Consider the following 22209-nt stretch of genomic DNA (forward strand, 5'->3'; position numbering starts at 1 on the left):
ATGATACCCAGATGGGGCTGCCAGATGTTATAAGGCCCAGTTAAATTTGAATCTCAGATAAACAATAATCTTTTAGTTTAAGTATGACCCACAAAATATCTGGATATCAGATAAATAACAATCTGTCAGTATAAACGTGTCCCATGCAATATTTGAAACAGACTCATGCTAAAATTTATCTGACACTTCATTTTAACTGGGTGTCCTGTATTTTATTTGTCAAGCCTACACCCAGGAGATCCTCTATCACAATAATTTTTGAAATGTGACAAGTGGTTTTTTGTTTCTCCCACTAGAGTGCCAGCTCTGTGCCGGAAGGACCCCGGAAACTTTTTTCTTAAGCAATATCTACACCCAACTTGGGGCTCAACTTGAGATTAAGAATTGCATGCTCCACCAACTGAGCCAGCCAGGCACCCCAGGACTCATGAAGCCCTCATAGCTGTCTTAGACCTGGCATCGCAGGCAGTCCACAAATACCAAGGAATATATCACCCATCAGTACAAAGCTCAGGTACTGCCTGTTGGGAGTTAACTACAGACACTAGCCTCACATCCACAGGTGGATAAAATGACCCTTCTGCTTTTTCACAATATCTCCAGGGTGATATTGACTTCCCAATGAAGGCTTTAAGGTGACCCCCCCTACTTCATGTTCAAAAAGGACTTTGAGTTTTCACTTATTTCACTGGACTCTCAAGCCAAGTATTAACAACCACATTTAACAAATGAGGAAACAGAGGCTCAGAGAATGTAAACAGCTAGCCCAGGATGACCAATAAATGGGAACAACAATATTGACCCTAGAAGTTGACTTTGTGCTCCTTCCACTGTACCAAATGGCCATCTGGGCTAATGAGAAGGCTCAGAATTCCTAGGTCCTTCCTCCTCATACAGAAAGCTTCTCAAGGAAAAACTCTGACATCTGAGCCCTCTCCACAGATTTAACTGCTCCTCCCTTAATGGTTCCCCAGCAAAAGCTTGAGAGAAGACAACAAGTCCTAGCACCTGTATCTTGAAAGAGTGGTGATTCTTACCTCATCTCTCAAGTTACAAATGACACTGTTTAGGTCTATAACTAAAGACCTTGCTCAGAGTTACAGGGAAATAGGAGTAAAACTTACCAGAACCCCAAATCTGTCTCTTTTCTCTTTCCTGCATCTCTACGAGTCAACACCCCCACATGCAACTAAATTTCTAGGGACAGGGATTTAAATTTGATTATACACATTTCTCTGCTTTCTTCTGACATGAGGTGGGAATGGCTCAACCTGCTCTTGCCTTACCTAGCAACCTCACTTCTTGGAGTTCTTCTGGAAAGTTCATCAAACTGAGGGTTGTGGCTTTTCTGCCACTGAGAAATGCCTACAAGGCTGACTAGATGCTACTTTGTGCCCCTTTTCCTCAGGATACGAGCCCCTTAGGAAGGTTCGTTCTCTCAGGCAGAAGACTCCAACTTCTACCAGGACAGGAAGCTAGGAACCAAACCAGCAGTGCCCTGAGGAAACTGCCGCATCCAGTCTAGTCTTTCCTGCCTGGGCACTCCGCTTCTGGTTCCAGCTTTATTTTTTTGAGCTTCTGAAGGAGCAAAAACGGAGAGCAGGGAATAATCAAGAAGGACTGAGCTGCCCCGGGGAGCGGGTTAGAAGCTAATGACATAAAACAGAAAAGGCCGTGAGCAATGCGATCAAGCTAGCAATGCAACCCTCCAACCATGTTATGTTCGTAACAGCTCCAGTTTACTTGGTTTGGGGTGGCAAGGGCGGAGCAAATGTTATATGACTGCAAATCGGCAATCGGAGGCTCGCGGGGCACTTTTTCTGGTTGATTTCAGCACTATTGCCTGCCTGGCTGGCTGGAGTAGCTCCCAGATACGTAGCGCAGAGGAACTTGCGGAGGCTCTGCTCCCCGAGAGCGGCGCAAAGAGGGATACCCGGGTCCTGGGGTCCCGCCTAAAAAAAAAAAAAATTACAAACGCAGTCGAATTAGAATTACTGCTTGTATGGGTTACTAAGAAAACTCCTGGGCTGACAGGATTCTAGTTGGAGCCTTCGTTTGGAGTTCGGAAGCTAACTTTTGCAAAATTACCAACCTGGATTAGAGGCTGCGTAGAAAGCGCTAGCACGTACGAGATTATCCGGACCAGGACTCGGCGACAGCCGCGGAATCTTTTTCCCGGAGCAATTGAGCCCCTGGGCGGTACTCGGCGCCCTCTCGGCCAGGCCACCGCCCCACCCCCACCCTTGGAGGCGCGCACTGCTCCAGCTGCTAACCTGGGTTACCTGGGTAACGCAGGACGCGCGCGGAGCTAGCAACTCTCCGCGGGTGCGCTCATACTCGAGTAGCTCCTCCTCTCCCTTGCGGGCTGCGCAAGCCGGACGCTGCCAGCCGCTCGCTCCGAAGCGGTTCTTTAGCCGGGAAAACTCGGCCTCGTGCCGCTCAGTAATCAGCCAGTGAGAAGCCGGGGGTGTGGTAGAGGGCAGAAGCCCGCCGAGTACTTAGGGCCTCGCCGCCGATTTCGCCAGCCTATTTCGCACTTTCTTGAGGGCCTTCGGTTCCCCGCAGGTGGGGAATCACCGAGCGGCCACCAGACTGCATAATGGTGACCCCCTGCCCCACGAGTCTCGTGAGCCCCGCCGCCCGGGCTAGGAGGCGGGACGACCAGAACCTCCGCGCCCCGGTGAAGAAGAACAGGCGCCCACGTCTCCGGAGGAAGCAGCCGCTGCAGCCACTGAGCCCGTGCCCACTCCCCGGAGACTCCGGTGTTTGCGACGTGTTCGAGTCCCCCAGCTCCGGATCTGATGGTGCAGACAGTCCAGCAGCTTCCGCGGCGCTACCTGCTCCTGCCCAGCAGTTGGAGCAGCTAGATCTACAGACCTTCCGTGACTACGGTCAGAGCTGCTACGTCTTCCGCAAGGCGAGGGAGAGCCACTTCCACCCGCGGGAGTCGCTGGCGCGGCAGCCACAAGTGAGGCGCTGGTAGAGCGAGCTCCCCACCGCCTCTCCTCTTGCTCTTTCTTCTGCTGTTTGCTCTCCGCAGCGCCCCCGCCCGCGCTCACGGAGGTTCTCAGTCCAAGCGGGAAGGGGCTTTGGAGGACCGGGCCACCGTCCTCATTTTACAAATGGAGAAGAGTGGGGCCTAGATGGCTTAAGTGACTTGTCCGAAGTTTCCATATGGTTAGCGGGGACACGGTAGAATGCAGACGAGTCAAGAAAGTTTCTAGGCTCGAGTAAGGACTCCTCCCGACCCCGGGCAAGCTATTTAACAATTCTGAGCTTGTTTCTTAATCTGAATAGCAGGGGCCCCTTCCTCTCACTGAATTGATCTGAGGATTACACAAGGTAATGTGTATACACACGCGGCCCGAGGGCCAGGTACGAATGTGAGCATTCCGGCCGCTTGCCCGTCCATTGCTCTCTGCGCAGCAGCGCTGCCCAGTTTTTCCCCAGTTACAAGCGCATTTACGTTTCTCCTTTGTGCCTTCCTCCAGGGAAGCTCCCTAGGTTTTTTTGGCTGGTCCCTGACGCAGACCTTCTTTGCGCTAGGCTCAGCCGGTCCTCCCCCCACCTCCCTCCCGGCAGGTAACGGCGGAATCCCGCTGTAAGCTGCTTAGCTGGCTGATCCCCGTGCATCGCCAATTCCGTCTCTCCTTCGAATCGCTGTGCCTGGCGGTGAACACTCTGGACCGCTTTCTTACCACCACCCCTGTGGCTGCAGACTGCTTCCAGCTGCTGGGGGTCACGTCCCTGCTCATCGCTTGCAAACAGGTACTTGCACACGGGGTCTTAGGGGACTGCCAAACTCTTGGCCACTCTCTGGTCACCACCCGGCTTTCCAAGTGCACACGACTTAGTGCTGGGCTTTCTGAATTAATTTTGTTATACATTTCCAAACGTATGCACCCCACAGCTTTAACTTGACAGTTTTCCCCCACCCCCAACCAACAGTCCTTTCACCCGGCCCCCAAAGAAATAGGCTGAAGTCAGTCCCAAGAGTAAGTCCCAACAGCTCTTGGTAGCCTTGTTATTCTAGGCCTCCCGGGGGGAAAAGTCTTTAAAACTTCTCAAATCTTTTTTTAGCTGGACTACTGTCCAGTTAGAGAAACTACGCTGGAACTATACCCCAGGTGATTAAAGGGGAAGTAACGCAGAGGCGACGGCCCAGCTATCTCGCTGGAAGGGATGGGGGACAGAGGGAGAGCTGGTTTTCTCCGGGATTTCATATGGGGGTGGGCGTCCGGCCCTGGATGCTGCTTTGCGGGGTCTGAACACCCCTGTATTAACAGGTGGAGGTGCACCCGCCACGCGTGAAGCAGCTCCTGGCCCTGTGCTGCGGTGCCTTCTCCCGGCAGCAACTCTGCAACCTCGAGTGCATCGTGCTGCACAAACTGCACTTCAGCCTCGGCGCACCAACCATAAGCTTCTTCTTGGAGCATTTCACTCACGCCCGCGTGGAGGCTGGGCAGGCTGAAGTCTCCGAAGCCCTGGAGGCACAAGCCTTGGCCCGCGGCGTGGCGGAACTGAGCCTGGCCGACTATGCCTTCACCAGCTATACTCCCTCCCTGATGGCCATCTGTTGTCTGGCGCTGGCCGACCGTATGCTCCAGCTCCCGCGCCCGGTGGACTTGCGCCTAGGCGGGCACCCTGAGGCCGCACTGCAGGACTGCCTGAGCAAGCTGCAGCTACTGGTGGCCATAAACGAAACCTCCCTGACTCACATGCTGCCCTTCCAGATATGCGAGAAGTGCAGCCTGTCCCCGAAATTGAAATGAAAGAGACCTTGGGTTTCCTTTTTTATCCTAGCCCAGCTGGTGGACCTCTCCCATTGCTTTGAAGGAGTACAGTTTTGGCCCACAGAGGGGTTCAGGGCTCCTACTTGATCACGAGGTCATCCTGCAGGTTGCAAATAGTGTAGCATCTCCTTGTTTATTTATTTTCCTAAGAGCACATGAGAGACCCGAGTTTTTCCCCAATAAAAAGACTATCTGTGTTGGTTTGTCTGAATGCTAGGATTGCCCGTGTTATCTCAAGGGAAGGAAGGTGAAAGCAGTTGGGGAATAGAGGCTGTCCTTAACGATGGAAGGGTCCTGCCTCCCTTCAGTCCACTCTGTAGCTAGCATACCTATGTGGGAACACCAGGTCTGAGGGTCCCTTATAGGCCTGTATCCTGTGACCCTCTCATGAGGCTGAGGACTGCTCATTCCCAGAGGTCCAAAGGGAAGGTGGGATGTGAACTTGAATAGAACCCACAGCAGGCCATGCTGTCTGGAGGGGCTGAGGTGCAGAGGATGCCCAGCTGGCAAGCTTTGGTGACTATACATGCCCATGAACTAGGGTAAAGCAAGAGCTACCCTGGCAACTAACAGATGTTGGGAATGAAGGCATTGCAGGCAGTTGTGACCACTATAAATACAGCCCATTTACCCTGCAATCACTTGGTTCAACACTTCACATATGTCTTACACCTGCTGCATGTGAGCCCAGGATAACAATGACATAGTAATCATGGCTATCATTCAGTGCTTAAATGGACCAGGCACTGTGTTCAGCATTCATTATTTTAATCCTCCAATACTATGAGGCTGAGTTGATTATCTCATTTTCCATAGAAGAACACTGGCCCACAGGGTGGGTAAAGAATAGTAGAGGAACCAAGATGTGAAGGCAGTTGATTGGACTCCAGAGTCCCACCCTCAGCCACACTGCTCAACATCCCCCACTTAGAGGTTTGTGGAAATGCTCAAAAATAAAACCCCTTCTTCCTGAGGTAGGAGTGAGACAAGTTATCTACTCAGTGTCTTCCATTCAATAGAAACTATATAGGGGCCCCTGGGTGGCTCAGTTGGCTAAGCCCCTGACTCTTGATTTTCAGCTCAGGTCATGATCTCAGGGTGGTGGGATCAAGCCCCGAGTTGGGCTCTGCGCTGGGCATGTAGCCTGCTTAAGGTTCTCTCCTGCTCTACCTCTCTGTTTCTCTAAAAACAAAGAAAGAAACTACAGGGACCATAGCTGGAGAGCCAGTACAGTCCCTGCCTCCAGTCCTGTTACAAGCATCATTTTACAAGTAGGGAAACTGAGTCAGAAACGAGACTGAGGCTTGCTGGAGTTAACTCCACAGCTGTCTTACCATCTTCATTCTCACTGAATCTGTTGGAGGCCCAGAATCTCAGTTCTGTCAACTCCAGCAAATGTCTTAACCTCTCTGAGCCTGACAATCTTGACACCAAATGAGATCCTGAGGTAGTATAAAACAGTGATTAGACAAGTGGGCTCTGGAGTCAATTTGCTAGGTGACCTTGAGCAAATCTCATCTCTGCGCCCAAGTCTCATCTGTTGAATTAGGAGAAACAATAACCTATTTGGTAGGATTGGAGTATGGATTTAAATAGACTTTAAAAAAAATTTTTTTAAACACATTCATTTTTGAGAAAGAGACCGAGTGTGAGCGGGGAAGGGCAGAGAGAGGGAGACACAGAATCTGAAGCAGGTTCCAGGTTCTCAGCTGTCAACACAGAGCCCGACTTGGGGCTCAAACCCATGAACCATGAGATCATGACCTGAGCCGAAGTCGGACGCTCCGCTGACTGAGCCACCCAGGAGCCCCTGGAGTATGAATTTAATGAGATGTTCCATACAAATCCCCCTGCACAGGTCCTGGCATACAGCAAATCTGCAAGAAATGAAGGCTGGTGGCAGCTGGTACAAAAATGGGGAGTGGTTTACATAGAGGGGGGGAAAAACTTGGAGAAAGAAATAGAAGGCAAATATGGGAAAATGTTAATATTGGAGGTGAACATACTGCACTGTTTTTTAAAATTTTTCTGTATCATTAAAAACACTTAGGTTTTGGGGGAATAAACTCAGTTTAGAACTTAGAATCAATTTAAATGTATGACAAATTTGCATAAATGAAAAGCAAACAGCTCAAAGCAGATTTGGAGAAACTACCTTGTACGTGTTTTCACAAGCATCCTCCCCATCCTCTCCAGCACTAGGAGCACTTACTCTGAGCTCTTCAGATCCCTTCTCTGCCTCCAGGAACTTTCTCAGTGATAGGGAAGTGGTGATCCCCAAGCTGTTTGAGGAAAAGCTGGTCTGTGATGCTGAAAAGGAAAATCATATCATCTGATTCCAAGTCCCAAAATATCTAGAGCCCTCAGTCGGGCTATTGAAGGTGGAGGTAGGGCCACTGGCTCTTCTACAAAAGAGTGACTTTGGGGAGAAGTTGTTTTTACTCCATCACTCAGCCAACATTGATATGAGTGAGTTGGTGCCAGAATCATCTAGATTAGGAGTCACATATGCATGCTATTCCAGCTCTTTTTGCCACATTTTTGTGTACAATGGTTCTATTTTTAAACTATGCTTTGGAACTCACTGATGAAAAATGAGTGTATTCAGCAAAATCTGGGATTGGTCTCCATGTGTAGAGATCTCCCCAAAACGCAATACTAAGAGCTCTCCTACTCCTCTTACAGATTGGGAAGTTGGATAGGATGGACTGGCTAGTGACTAGGCTACTCAGGAACCAGAAGAGCCAGGACTAGGTTGTGGGAGGCTAGAGGTGCAGCTGAAAAGCTTCCTTAAAACAACAGCAATAATATTAACTTACAAGCACTAGTTGCATGACATAAATGATCTCATCTTCATAGCACCTCTTTGAAGTCAGTGTTACGCTTTTCCTTTAACAAAAAAGATTGTATTTTTTAAAGGAATCTCCACACCCAACGTGAGTCTCAAATTCATAAGCCCAGGATTAAGAGTTGCATGCTCCAACTGACTGAGCCAGCCAAGTGCTTTTCCTAAAGATCTGGGATTCACTGATCTGGTGGATCCTGGTTCCAACCCTCAGGCACTCTGACCCTAAAGCCAGAGCTCCTCTCCATCAGTGATACCACACCAACTCCACCTGCCTAACCTCAACTGGGTCCCCACATCTATAGATGGGTCAAAAAAGTCTCTAAGTCTATTCTAATTCTACTATTGTAGAATCATCTCCATTAGTATAAGGGATGTCTTTATTAACCCAGATAATAGATGCAAATAAAAAGGATTATGCCACCTCAAAAGAAGATTTTCACTAATATTAGTCCGTATAAGACACAAACAAGGTATGGTCAACTAATCTTCAACAAAGCAGGAAAGAATATCCAATGGAAAAAAAAACAGTCTCTTCAATAAATGGTGTTGGGAAAACTAGATGGCAACATGCAGAAGAATGAAAGTGGACCACTGTCTTACACCATACACAAAAATAAATTCAAAATGGATGAAAGACCTAAATGTGAGACAGGAAATCGTCAAAATACTGGAGAAGAACACAAGCAGTGACCTCTTTGACCTCAGGAGGAGCAATTTCTTTTTTTTATTTTTTTTTTCAACGTTTATTTATTTTTGGGACAGAGAGAGACAGAGCATGAACGGGTGAGGGGCAGAGAGAGAGGGAGACACAGAATCGGAAACAGGCTCCAGGCTCTGAGCCATCAGCCCAGAGCCCGACGCGGGGCTCGAACTCACGGACCGTGAGATCGTGACCTGGTTGAAGTCGGACGCTTAACCGACTGCGCCACCCAGGCGCCCCAGGAGGAGCAATTTCTTACTAGATATGTCTCCCCTGAGGCAAGGGAAACAAAAGCAAAAATGAACAATTGGGACTTCATCAAGATAAAAAGCTTGCACAATGAAGGAAACAACAAAAATGAAAGGCAGCCTATGGGATGGGAGAAGATATTTGCAAATGACATATTGGATAAAGGGTTAGTATCTAAAATCCATAAAGAACTTATCAAACTCAACACCCAAAAAACAAATAATCCAGGGGCACCTGGGTGGCGCAGTATTTTGAGTGTCCGACTCTTGATTTTGGCTCTGGTCATGATCTCAGGGTCATGTGTCTTGGGTTCCACACTCAGCATGGAATCCGCTTGAGATTCTCTCTTTCTCTGCCCCTCTCCCTGGCTCATGCTCTCTCTCTAAAATAAAAACAAAACAAAAAAAGACCCAAATAATCCAGTTAAGAAATGGGCAGAAGACACATATTCTTTGGATATCTTTCCAAAGAAGATATCCAAATGGCTAACAGATACATGAAAAGATGCTCAACATCACTTATCATCAGGGAAACACAAATCAAAATCATGATGAGCTACCACCTCACACCTGTCTTGTCTAACGACAAGAAATAACAGGTGTTGACCAGGATGTGGAGAAAGGGGAACCCTCTTGCACTGTTGATGGGAATGCAAACTGCTACAGCCACTTTGCAGAACAGTATGGAGACTCCTCAAAAAGTTAAAAATAGAACTACCCTATGATCCAGCAACTGCACTACTAGGTAGTTACCCAAAGGATGCAAAAATACAGATTTGAAGGGGTGCATGCACCCAGATGTTTATAGCACCATTATCAACAATAGCTAAACTATGGAGAGAACCCAAATGCCTACCAAATGACGAAGGGATAAAGAAGATGTGGGGTATGTGTACATATTGGAATATGATTCAGCCATCAAAAAGAATGAAATTTTGCCATTTGCATTGAGGTGAATGGAGCTAAAGTTCATTATGCTAAACAAAATAAGTCAGAGAAAGACAATACCATATGATTTCACTCATGTGGAATTTAAGAAACAAAACAGATGAACATATGGGAGTGGAGAAAAAGAGAGGGAAACAAACCTTAAGAGACTTTTAAAGATAGAGAACAAACTGAGGGTTGATGGAGGGAGGGAGGTGGGGGATGGGCTAGATGGACATTAAGGAGGGCATTTGTTATGATGAGCACTGAGTGTTATATGTAAGTGATGAATCACTAAATTCTACTCCTGAAAACAATATTGCACTGTATGTCAACTAACTAGAATTTAAATAAAAATTTGAAAAGGAAAAAAAAAGATACAAACAAGGTGCCCAATGGGAGGTTACAAAAATAATTTTAGATGATTGTTCAAATTGGATAGATACAGTGGTCCTGACAGACATCCCCTCACCCAGGAATTTAGAGACGCCCCTTCCTGGGAGAGGCTTGGGGCTGGGGAAGGGCAGCCAAGACTTCCCAGAGCAAGAAATGTCAGCAGTACAGAGAACATCCAAATATGCCGTGGACAGGTGGACAGATAAGCCCTTGGGGGAGAAAGAGACTAGGGTTTTAGGGGATTTTGGATCGTCCAGTGTGCCATTTTCAGAAACGGGTGGAGAATTTGTAGATGTCGCTTTTCCTTTATTGATGCTCTTTAAAAGGCTATACCCAGACGTCTCTGCCCCGGAAGGTGTGGGGCAAGGTATACAGAGTATCAGGCCCAGAGAAAACACGTACAAGTCGGTAAATCAAGACCAGAAGTGCGCCCCCAGCCTTGGGGGAAGGGTATTCTTTAATGCGGGGGCAGTTCTGGGGAGTCCTGCCATAATTCTACACCCCCACCAAATCCTACAGGGCGGTCTGGCTTTGGCGAGTGTCACTCTGCGTTTATTTCGTGCCTTATGGTTGGGGTGGGAAGAAAATGAAGTAAGAATCATTAACTTCTCCATCTCTGCTGCCCAAAAGCCGGAAGGCGGTGCCCAGTTAGGGACCAGTGGGGTTCCTCCGCCCTCATTCCCTCCCTTCCTCTGGCACAGCCGGGAGGCTGCGGCGCCAACGCTCACTAAAAGGGCGCTCGCGGGCCGGGGCCGCGCGCTCGCAGCTCCCAGGGGAAGCCTCGTTGCCAGGTTAGGTTTAACGCCTCCGCCCGCGCGCAGATTGTCACGGGCCGAAGGCGCCACCTCTGGCGCTCAGGCGCGAGCCGCCCCTCCCGCTCGGCGAGTCTTCCCTCTCTACTCGGCCCTCCCTCCACACCTCTACAGCCACCCCTCGCCTCCAACCCGGCCACGCTCCTTCCCCTGCTGGCGCCAGGCGGAGCGCTGAGTTTGGGTCGCCAACCCAGCCCCTGTCGCCGCCTCCGAATAACCGGCACCTGGCTCCTGGGCCGAAGCGGCAGGGGAGGCAGGATGCAGTCGTGCGGGGGCGCCGCGGCGGGACGCCGAGCCTTCGACAGCATCTGCCCCAACAGGATGTTGGAGCTGCGGGGCCGGCCTTTCAGCAAGCCCGGGAAGCTGGAGAAGAAGGTGGGGCTGCGGGCCGGTGCCGGGCAGGGTCCGTATGCTCCGGGTCCCCGGGGCTGATCCATGCTCACCGTTTCTGTGTCCGGCTAGTTCGCCCCTCCGCGGAAGTTCTTTCCTGGTTGCAGCGGCGGCAGCCCAGTGTCGGTCTACGAAGATCGGCGGGACGCGGAGCTCTCTGCGCTGCCAGGTGAGCCCAGTGGCTCCCGCGCGATCCCTCGTGTTCCCCAAACCGGGTGGGTGGGGCACGCGTGGCTGGGAAGCGCTTTTCTTCCCGGGGCCCGGATGTCCTGGCGGGGATGCCAGCGGCGAGACCTGGCCGGGAGGTTCAGGGTCCGCCGCGCGTGTCTCCGGTTCTACCCGCGCAGCGCTCACCACCATAGACCTGCAGGACCTCGCCGACTGCTCCTCGCTACTCGGGTCCGACGCGCCGCCTAGTGGTGACTTGGCTGCATTGCAGGTATCTCCCCTCACTCTGGAAGCCGAACAGCCCCGATTCTGACTCAGGAGTCAAGGGTTCGTTTTCCGCAAAGGCTCATCTCAAGTGGGGAGCGCAGGCACGTTTGGCTAGTGGGGGCAGACGTAGTGCTGGAATCTCAGCCCCAAGGACCGGAACTTCTTCCTGTCTCGTAGTCCGTGGCGACGGCCGTATTCTCAGAGCTGCTCTGACCAACCTGGAACAGAGGGGCTCACTTGGAGGACTACCCTCCTGGGAAGGGGTCTCCCGTTCTCCCCATCTTTTCCCTGGAGCTGTGTGACAAAGCAATGTGGAGATTGCGCACTGAGGAACCAGGCGAGTAGGTGGGAGCAAATTTAAGAGCTGGGTACCTGGTACCTGCCCTGTCAGTGCCCCCACATTCCCTTCTTGGCTATTCACTAACAGTTTTCATTCCCTGGGTATCTAAGGAGTGTGAAGATTGGAGGATAACTACTCGATCAAGACTGGAAAAGACGAAAAGAGTTTACATTTAGGGGAAGAGGGACCAAGTTCAAAGAACTCTGGAAGAAATCTGACAGAAAACGTTCCTCTTTGCAGAGATGGCCCTTCAGCAATTGGGCCCTTTATAAAAGGCATTTTCTCCCCCTGCAAAGGCTCGTGTCACTTACCCTCATGGGGCAAAGAGGTATTTTGACTTTTTTTTTTTCCTCGAAAACCTATTTTCTTCCTCCCATCCGACTTCTACCACTTGCCAGGGGTAGATGATGGAGCCTCCCAGCACTGGTGTCTGGGAAGCCAGAAGCCTGCTTGGCTCATCAATGGGATAAGAAGTGCCCAGATACAGGAAAAGTGTCGGTTCCAGCTTCCTGGCAGCAGGCCCTTGGCACATGGGGTCCATGGGGAAATGCCCAGCACTGAACATTCCAAAAGATATGACCACCTCCCAGAACCGAGGTTAGTGGTGGAACACAGCTTTCCAGGCTTCCCCTAAGTGCCTTTGGAATTGGGCTAGAGCCCAGATGGACTCAGGGTAGGTGACCACTGAGAGCAGAGATTGTTAAGGCAAGTGGTGAGAGTGGGCATTGCCCTGTAGATGCCATTCTATTTTTTTCTTTTTATATCTGGATGCCCAAATAAGGAAAGACAAAACTTGAGCATCTTTCAACTGACCCAGAGGCCCAATCACTCCCTTATTCCAACATGCTTATTTTGCAAGTAATGAAAACCAAGCAGGATCTTGTTGAATTTTTGCTTGAGTATTCACAACTTAAATTTTACATCATGTTGTGTATTAACCTCTTCCCCCATCCCCCCGCTGCCATTGTAGTTTGGGAAAATGCCAGATTTGTATTTAATTGGGAAGGTAGGATTCAAAGTTTCAAGCACAGAGCTCCTACCAGATGAACCAAGAGGTCCAGAACTTTTCCTGGAGAAGACAGAGCTGGTACAGAAAGAAAGAGACCACTTAGAGGAAGATCCCCTGGGAAGACTCTGGGCAGTGCACATTCAGGTCAAATTTCCTAGCCTCCTTTCTGCTGGGTAAGGTGAACAGAGAGAGGAAGCTCTCTAGAAGTATTTGATGTCCAGAATGAGCCAAGGACCTGGGAAAGCATGCAAGGAAGCATTTCCTGGGCTCCAGTTCTCGTGTTGGCCTCAAGTCTCCTCGTGGTAAGATCTTTAGCTGAATCTCTACTAAGAGGAGGACCTTTCCGCCCTTGGAAAATGAGTCTGGTTTCATTTGAGGCAGCTCCTTCAACCAGGACAGAATGTTTCAGGATTTGTCTGAGCCCTTTCTAAGCTACTTTGCCCCGTATAGCCTCAGTTCCCAACTGGTGCTTGAGGCCTCCTGGATTGAAGTTTTCCTCCTTGAGGAAAGCTGATACTTGTACTTTCTTTGAGATGAGGGCCAGGCTAGATTCCTCTTCTCAGCAATATTTGAATAGTAAACAAAAGCTTTGGGGAGATGAGTGTGATTAACCAAAAGGAATCAATCAATCAATAATAGTGGAATCAATAGAATAGATATTTCTTATGGGCATATTAGATACCTTCCCTCACACCATGTGCCTTGAGAATCTTCTTTCCTCTTCTCCCGTGCTGTGTTCATTGGAAGCCAGGCTCTCCTTAAAAAAGATGAAAGCTAGAGGCAGTGAGGCATAGAGGAAAAAAGACTGAAATAGTCACCATCATTCTCTCCGGTTACATTTCAGAGTTGGATGACTTGGGGCAATTCAATTTCTCTGAGCTCGAGATTCTTTATCAAAGGGGTTGGAGTCACTTCCTGGGCCCTGCCTGCTTCCTACATTGGCGTGGAAATTAACATAGGGACTCTGTGTAAAAGAGTATGTCAACTCTAAATGTCCACGAATTAAGGGAATAAGAATGTTCAGGGGCTGCCAGCCGCGCGCAGGCACCTTGCAGGAACCAGGTGTCAGGATGTTGGGGGTGCATCACACTGTAAGGGAAAAGTAAACTTCTTACTGAGAAACAAGCAATAGAGTCCACACTTGCGTGCTGAACAGAAACAGTTTCCATACCATCCTGCCCCTTCTTCATAGCCTACCTTTCTCTCCCTTATGGGGAGAAGGTGGTTTAGCTGTGACCGAAACTTGGCGGGATATATAGCCTCAAGTTATTTCTTTGGAGACACTCCACGCTGTAGGGTCTTGGGAGGAAAGACGGAGCGAACGCACACCCGCTCTCTTATCTTAGGGCACTAGCTCTGTGGCGGGTTGGAGGTAAGTTGAACTGAGGTGCAGAGAGAGCTGGAAGAACTCAACGGGCCTCATGGAGACAGCTGGTTGTCTGGTGGAGGGCCAATGAGGCGGCTCAGGGGCAGCGGGCTGCAGGAGGTGGGGACGGGGGCAAGACGATGCGCGCGGAAGGACCCACGCCTCAAACAGCCTGCACAGTTTCGGCGCCCTTCGGCACCCTCTGGAGCCGGGTCCCTGCTTCGAGTCACCCGCTCCCCACCATGACAGTGCAAGCCTGCTGGATTCCAAGCCTGGAATGGGGCTTTGATTTTCAGGTATGAGGCTTGGCTGCGAACATACGAGAGGGCGTGCAGACCCGCTGCCAAGCCCGGGAGGACGACACTCGGTCTGGAACGAGTTTCAGACCTGCTGGAATTGACATTAACTAGTTTACACCTCCGTTTTTTTCCCAGAACCAGTCCCTGCAAACTGCTGCGGACTTTGATCTGCAGGATTTCAGAGACACAGTGGATGACCTCATTGCAGGCAAGTGCGGTCTCCTTGCAGTTAAATAAAGGAGGCAGAGGTGTTCCCCCACTCCGCAAATCAAAATAGTTCAGATTTCGGTTTCGTGGTGGCGAAGGCGGTAAACCCAGCACCTGTCGACGTCGTCAGTAACTCCTCAGTGGGTCAGGCCCTTGCGTATTTATGAGACTCCACCCTTCCTCACCGAGAAGATGAATCGCTGCATCTCTAGAGCTTTCTCAGCTTGTCGGTTTGAGCGCTGGGAGAGGGAGCCCTACGCTGTGATGTGGTCAGGGAGAGGCTGGGTGACAAGAGTGTACAGAACAGCGGACCGGTGTGACTTCGGGCAGGTTTGTCTTGGCCACGGTGGCGATTCTATTCAGATCAGCTCAACAGGCATATATTGAGTGCCTGCTGTGTATGAGGAAGATATCAGAAAGGGCCTGGGAATCGTGGGGATTGCAAAGTGAGGGATGCTTTACTTAACAAGGTCTTCCCACAAATCCTACATCCGGAGTGGCGTCTTGTCCTTGTAGCTAGCTGGGCACGCGTCTGAGGCTGCAAACCTAGCTCCCACTCTTCCTCAGACTCATCCTCTTTGATGTCGCCTCCTCTGACCGGCGGAGACTTTCCCTTCTCTCCTGGCAACGTATTGCCATTTGGGCCCTGTCTCTCTCCGCCGCTGGACCCAAGGGCACTGCAGTCACCGCCTCTGCCCCCTCCAGACGTGCCCCGGCCGGAGCAGTACTGGAAGGAAGTGGCCGACCAGAACCAGAGGGCATTGGGGGACGCGCTCGTTGAGAATAACCAAGTAGGGACACTGGGCTGGCTTCCAGGAATCCTGGGGTGGGCACTGGGTATGGAGCTCCCGGCGGAAGTGGGGGTGGCAGGAGCTGGCAGGTGTCCCTCCGTGAGGCAAAACCAGTGGATGGGCGGGGCGAGGGCTTCACAGAACTGCGATTGCTCCAGGGCCTCTCCTGTTTCCAACCGCAGTAAGTGGGAATAATCCTGCCAGACACCAGTATTTAGTGCAGCATTCCTATATGCCTGATATTGTGCTTATCCATTTACTTTCTCTTCCCATTTAATACTTACAATCACTGAACAAGATAGTAGTCCCATTTCTCAGATGAGGAACCCGAGGTATAGGAAGATTGAACTTCAGAGGCAGAACCTGGATCTGCTTGTTGCCCAAGTTCGTCCTCTTCACCACCACAGTACACGGAGGATCAAGATACATTTTGTCCAAGTGCTTTGTAAAACAAACAAAAGTCAAATAAACAAAAGCGATTATTATTCTCACCAGTGTAAATGCCCTTCGGCCCTCAGTCCCAGATTAGATGTTAGACCCCTGGTATAATTCATGCAGAGTATACAGATGAGACCGACCACAGTGGCCTACCTCTTAATGTTTGGGTCTCCTCCTGCAGCTGCACGTGACGCTAACCCAGAAGCAGGAGGAGATCGCCTCGCTCAAAGAGCGGAACGTGCAACTGAAGGAACTTGCCAGCCGGACCCGGCACCTGGCCTCTGTGCTGGATGTAAGTGGGGTGCGGGAGTGTGGGTCATTGCAGGACGTCGGAAATGTTCCTGTGCACCCCTCCCCCAGTCCCCTGAATTGGGACCCAGAGAGAGTTGGGAGACAGGTGGAGGCTGCTGGGAGCTTGCTGAGCCACTGGCAGCTTGCATCGGAGTCCGCGGAGTTCGAAAGGGACCCAGGTCTTCTTTGCGCACCCCGCACCAAGGGAGTCCGGCTTGCCCCAGCTTGGCGCCCCTTCATCTTTTGTAGAAGCTGATGATCACGCAGTCCCGGGATTGCGGGTCGACAGCCGAACCCTTCCTGCTCAAGGCGACAGCCAAAAGGAGCCTGGAGGAGTTGTTCAGTGCTGCGGGACAGGATTGCGCGGAAGTGGACGCCATCCTGAGGGAGATTTCCGAACGCTGCGATGAAGCGCTGCAGAGCCGCGACCCCAAGCGGCTCCGGCTACAGCCGGAGCCCGCGAGTAGGGATGACATGCCAGGGAACCTCCACGGCACCTTCCGGGGGCTGCGCACAGAGTGCAGCCGGAGCGCTCTAAACCTGAGCCGCAGTGAGCTAGAAGAGGGTGGCTCCTTCAGCACCCCCATCCGCAGCCATAGCACCATCCGCACCCTCGCTTTCCCCCAGGGCAATGCCTTCACCATTCGGACCGCCAACGGGGGATACAAATTCCGCTGGGTCCCCAGTTGAGCTGGGATGATGTTTCCCCAAACACTGCCCTGTATCTGGACTGAAGGGCCTGGAGGCTAATTGGGAGGCTAATTGGGAACTGTTTCCCAAACCTGGCTTCGGAAGAACTCCCTCTGCTGGGCGAATGCCACCCTGAAACTTTTTTTTCAGACACCAAAACGTCTCAATAATGATGTCCTGCACAGTCCTGGTATAAAACACTGTATATTCCCTTCCCTTCCACAGTGTGTGCTGTATGTGTGCGTGTAAACACACATATAAATCTCAATTTTAAAAGTATTTATTTTAGTAGCTTTGAATTATGTACTTCTAGAGCTGGAAAGGACTTAGAAATCCTTAGCTATTTTATATTTGTATAATGCCCTAGTTTTATAAGAAGGGAAAGGAGCCTGTAAGAGATTAAGTAATTTTCTATAATAAGAAGCATTATTGGGAACTTCCAGGTTTTCTCACTAGTCGTTTAAAGATTGTAGGTCCAATGCATAGGGGCACTTGTACCCCAATGTTTATAGCAGCACTTTCAACAATAGCCACATTATGGAAAGAGCTTAAATATCCATCAACTGAGGAATGGATAAAGATATGGTTTATATATACAACGGAATTCTACTTGGCAATGAGAAAGAATGAAATCTGGCCATTTGTAGCAATGTGGATGGAACTGGAGAGTTTTATGCTAAGTGAAATAAGTCAGGCAGAGAAAGACAGATACCATATGTTTTCACTCATATGTGGATCCTGAGAAACTTAACAGAAGACCATGGGGGAGGGGAAGAGGAAAAAAAAGTTACAGAGAGGGAAGGAGGCAAACCATAAGAGTCTCTTAAATACTGAGAACAAACTGAAGGTTGATGGGGGGGGGGGTGGGAGAGAGGGGAAAGTGGGTGATGGGCATTGAGGAGGGCACCTGTTGGGATAAGCACAGGGTGTTGTATGGAAACCAATTTGACAATAAATTATATATTAAAAAATTAATAAAGATTGTAGGTCCAGAAGCCAGGCTTCTGGGTGATTGTTTAATTACATCACTCAACTTCCCCTGGTCCTAGAAGGACCCTTAATTTTCTTACTGTTGAAAACTTTTATCCTGGCTGGAAGAATAAAAAATTAGGAGAGATAGCTAAAACACTTGCCTTAGGGCAATAAAGTAGAGGCAATGAGCTACCTACAAAATAGATGCTAAACACATTTGTTTGTAATGATCATTCATATAATTTTGTAAGATTTATGGTTTATTTTATATTAATTATAGTTTTATATGTCTGAACAGAATAATCACACAAAAAGCAAACCTTGTTGATAAAAACATAAGTGATTTTAAGAAAACGGCATATTTCATGTGAAAAAGCATATATATTTGTGTGTATGTATATATATAATATGTATATATATATATATGTATGTATATATATAATATGTATATTTGTGTGTGTGCGCACATGCACACACATGCACCAGAAACCAGTTGGGAAATCTTGGTAAAAACAAAACTATCTATTTGAATTCCATAGATAAAACTGAGGTGTACATTCATGTCTTATATTTCTAAGGTTGATCTTCTAAGAAAAACTTACATGTTACATAGTGCCTTCACTTTGACTTTTTTTCTATTTCCTTTTGTGTGGGGTTCCTTTTTCCATTGGATTGTGAAATTATGTGAGTAGCGTATGTCAAGTAGTGATTTGTCCCAACCTTTGCCGTTCTCAACCTGAGAGCTACTCCTTGCATTTATGGGTTCAGCTTGGGGGAGTTTCCAGCCGTATTCCACCACATCGCCCATTCTGTCATCTAAGTGGTGATATCAGGTAGCAGGGGAGCTGGGCAGGGCGGCAGGACCTGCTCCTCCAGTTTGTCCTAGGCACTGTTATTATCTGTATTTAAATAGCCATTTAGAAACAAAGCAAAAAAAAAAAAAAAAGTGATAGAATATACCACATTTCCTCATATTTTGTCTAACAAATGGACTCTTAAAAAGTACACTGGACAGTTCAGAATTCCTTTCATCAGCTTCTATATAAAGTTACTGCAGTTAAGCTTCAGAAAAAACAAAAACAACGAAAACCTTAGCTTGCCCTGAGGAGCGATCAGCAGAAAGTCACTGACATATAAAGAGCACACAACCCCTCTCCTGTTTTCCCAGTACAAAGAGGAGGGAGAGCCTTGGGTTAGTGCTGGGTGTCAAGGGGTTGGTGCCTGCGTCAAACAACTCTTCTTCAGTAATTTCAAACCTGTAGGAGTAACCAACAGTTTCTTACACTGAAGTCAGTATCCTGTACTCCTGCAGAATAAACTCCCCTAAGAACACATTTACAAGAGTCAGAGACCTTATGGTACCACTGATTTTACTATTCTATAGCTTTAAAGTTTTCCTTTTTGCTTTTCTTCTTCTTCTTCTTCTTCTTCTTCTTCTTCTTCTTCTTCGGAGTTGTTTTTTGAGAAAATGATAAACTTTAAAAACTGCCATAGCTTTAATGTTTGTTACTACTTGTCTGCAATCAAATCTCAGCTGCCTATTGTAAGTTTTCAATTTCACTTAATTCCAAGGGAAATAATGTGTCTCCCTCAACTTTTAAAATATGACACAGACAATGTGGCTTCTGTTGACAAATGAATGTGCTACTTGGTTTGACAAAGTATGGACGTCAAACATGTGCTCTTCATCATGGAGGGGCCATGCATACGTGCTGCAAAATCAAAGCCAGTCCATTACAAACTTGGATGCCTCCTGCTCGTGATTTGGTGTGAATAGAAGGACATTTATAAAGCTGTGACCCAAATTAAGGCATCTTGTCCTTGTGAATATTAATAACACTTGAAGAAATATAATAATACAAAAACTTACTGTTGACTGGCTTTCATCATTTACTGTATTTGGGGTCAGCAGACAGAAGGGAGGGAGATGTTTTCCAAAGGTCACTAGGTTGAAATAGGTGTCATCCTCCCCATGAACCTCTGTCAATTTAGTGTCACTGGAAATTAGAGTACATAGCATACAACAAAGAATAAGTGAGAAATTTTTTTTTGAACAAACCAAAAATTAATCTTTCCCGAAACATAGAAAATTAGCAAACCATCTACTATTTGAAAGTAATACATAGGGTACCTGGGTGGCTCAGTCAGTTAAGCATCCCTGAGGTCATGATCTCACAGGTTATAAGTTCAAGCCCTGCGTCAGGCTCTGTGCTGATAGCTCAGAGCCTGGAGCCTGCTTCAGATTCTGTGTCTCCTTCTTTCTCTGCCCCTCCCCCACTTGTTCTGTCTCTCTCTGTTTCTCAAAAATAAATAAATAAAAACATTAACAACAACAAAAAAGAAAGTAATACACATACAGAGTTATTTCTACACATGAAGGTTTACGGCATGCCTGGGTGGCTCAGTGGGTTAAGCGTCCAACTTTTTTTTGTTGTTGTTTATTTATTTATTCTGAGAGAGAGAGAGAGCATGAGCAGGAGAGGGGCAGATAGAGAAGGAGAGACAAGGAGACAGAGAATCCCAAGCAGGCTGACAGCGTGGAACCCTACACAGGGCTTGAATCCACAAACCAAACCCGCAAACTGTGAGATCATGACTTGAGCAGAAATCAAAAGTCTGCCACTTAACTGACTGAGTTACCCAGGCAACCCTAGGATCTGAGTCTTGGTTTTGGCTTGGGTCAAGATCTCACAGTTAGTGAGTTCAAGCCCTTCTTTGGGCTCTGTGCTGACAGAAGGAAGCCTGTTAGAAAGAGGACTCTCTCTCCTTTTCTCTATCTCTGCCCCTGCCCTGCTTTTTCTCTCTCAAAATAAATAAATAAACATTAAAAAATATGAAAGTTTAAACTTTTTTTTTTTATTTTTTAAAATGTTTATTATTTAGTTTTGAGAGAGAGAGCACAAGGAGGGGAGGGACAGAGAGAGAGGGAGACAGAATCTGAAACAGGCTCCAGGCTCTGAGCTGTCAGCACAGAGCCCATTGTGGGGCTTGAACTGTGAGATCATGACCTGAGCTGAAGTGGGACGCTTAACTGACTGAGCCACCCAGGTGCCCCAAAAGTTTAATCTTAATGTCTCCATCTTCCCTACAAATCTTTAGATTTTATAAAAATATTTATGAGTAAGCAAGTATAAAATAAGAGCATAATTCCTTAGAAAACAATAAAGCCTGATTAATCAATGTAAAATGAGCCTTGAAAAATTGCATTGTATTTCATCTTTAACAACTGAACCAGGAAAAGAATTTAAGCAAACATGAATGTGGACACCACATTCACTCTGATTTATATATTTATATTAAAAATACATTATTTTTCTTTTTATAACATCATACATTATACTATATTGTAATGGTAATACATATTTATTATAGAAATAAAAATAAGTCCAGGCATTTAACAATTCACTAATTTAACCAGTATATACTGAATACCTGCTGTGTGCTAGGTATTAGGTACATACTGGTAAACACAACAGGTGTGGATCTGCCCCTTTGGAGCTTAGAAGCTAGGGAGTGAGACAAACAATAACCTGCAAACACATAAATATATAATTTAAAATTAGAATAGGTGCCTTGATGAAAACAGAGATCAGACATAGAGAGTAACAGTGGAGAATCCACATACATAAGGGAACTTGGAGACCACACCTCGGAGAAAGAAATTTTAAGTATTAAATTTGAACTTTTATTAAAGTGATATACACACGGTTAAAAAAACTTAGAGAACTTATGTGAAAAGTAATGATCTGCCTCTACCATTGTTACTGTACTCACCAGGTGCAACCATTTTTTTAAATTTCTTTTGGCTGTTTACCTTGCTAGTTGCTTCCATGACAAAAATCACTGGTTTTTAACACTGGCTCTCAGGAGAATCCCCTAGGGAGGTTTTGGAACCAGTACCAAATATGTGGGCCTTATCTACAAAGGTTCTACTTTAACTCTTTGTAATGACATCAACATTTAATTCTTCTTTGGTTAAAGAACATACTGTTTAAGATTTGGATCTTTTGAAATCTACTGAGATTTGTTTAATGGCATGCTTATGTTCTAAATTGGTGCATGTAACTTATAATTTGAAAAGAATGTGTATTTTCAAGTTACTGAGTGCAGTCTTCTTTAAATGTTAATTAGATTAAGGTGGTTGATATTTTTGTTCAGATCTTCTATATCCTCACTTATTTTTGCTTTTTCTGTCTTATTGTCTTATCAAATACTATGAAAATCCTCAACCGTAATTTTGGAGTTGCCAATTTCTTC

The 22209-nt window shown here is 47.6% G+C and overlaps 2 protein-coding genes across 2 annotated transcripts; both read left to right on the forward strand.

Annotated features, from left to right (window-relative positions):
* The first annotated feature begins 2129 nt into the window (after window positions 1-2129).
* On the forward strand, window positions 2130-4990 carry CCNO (cyclin O). Its single transcript, XM_025924982.2, has 3 exons — window positions 2130-2968; window positions 3583-3768; window positions 4287-4990. The coding sequence occupies exons 1-3, from the start codon at window positions 2600-2602 to the stop codon at window positions 4770-4772; spliced, it is 1041 nt and encodes a 346-aa protein (XP_025780767.2). The 5' UTR covers window positions 2130-2599; the 3' UTR covers window positions 4773-4990.
* Window positions 4991-10861: 5871 nt separating this feature from the next.
* MCIDAS (multiciliate differentiation and DNA synthesis associated cell cycle protein) lies at window positions 10862-17962 on the forward strand. Its single transcript, XM_025924921.2, has 7 exons — window positions 10862-11099; window positions 11187-11283; window positions 11462-11553; window positions 14699-14771; window positions 15338-15561; window positions 16181-16291; window positions 16540-17962. The coding sequence occupies exons 1-7, from the start codon at window positions 10983-10985 to the stop codon at window positions 16978-16980; spliced, it is 1155 nt and encodes a 384-aa protein (XP_025780706.1). The 5' UTR covers window positions 10862-10982; the 3' UTR covers window positions 16981-17962.
* The last annotated feature ends 4247 nt before the right edge of the window (window positions 17963-22209 follow it).

The sequence above is a fragment of the Puma concolor genome, chromosome A1 (assembly GCF_028749965.1).
Source record: "Puma concolor isolate L17-30 chromosome A1, mPumCon1.1.hap2, whole genome shotgun sequence".
In the NCBI taxonomy this organism is placed as follows: Eukaryota; Metazoa; Chordata; class Mammalia; order Carnivora; family Felidae; genus Puma; species Puma concolor.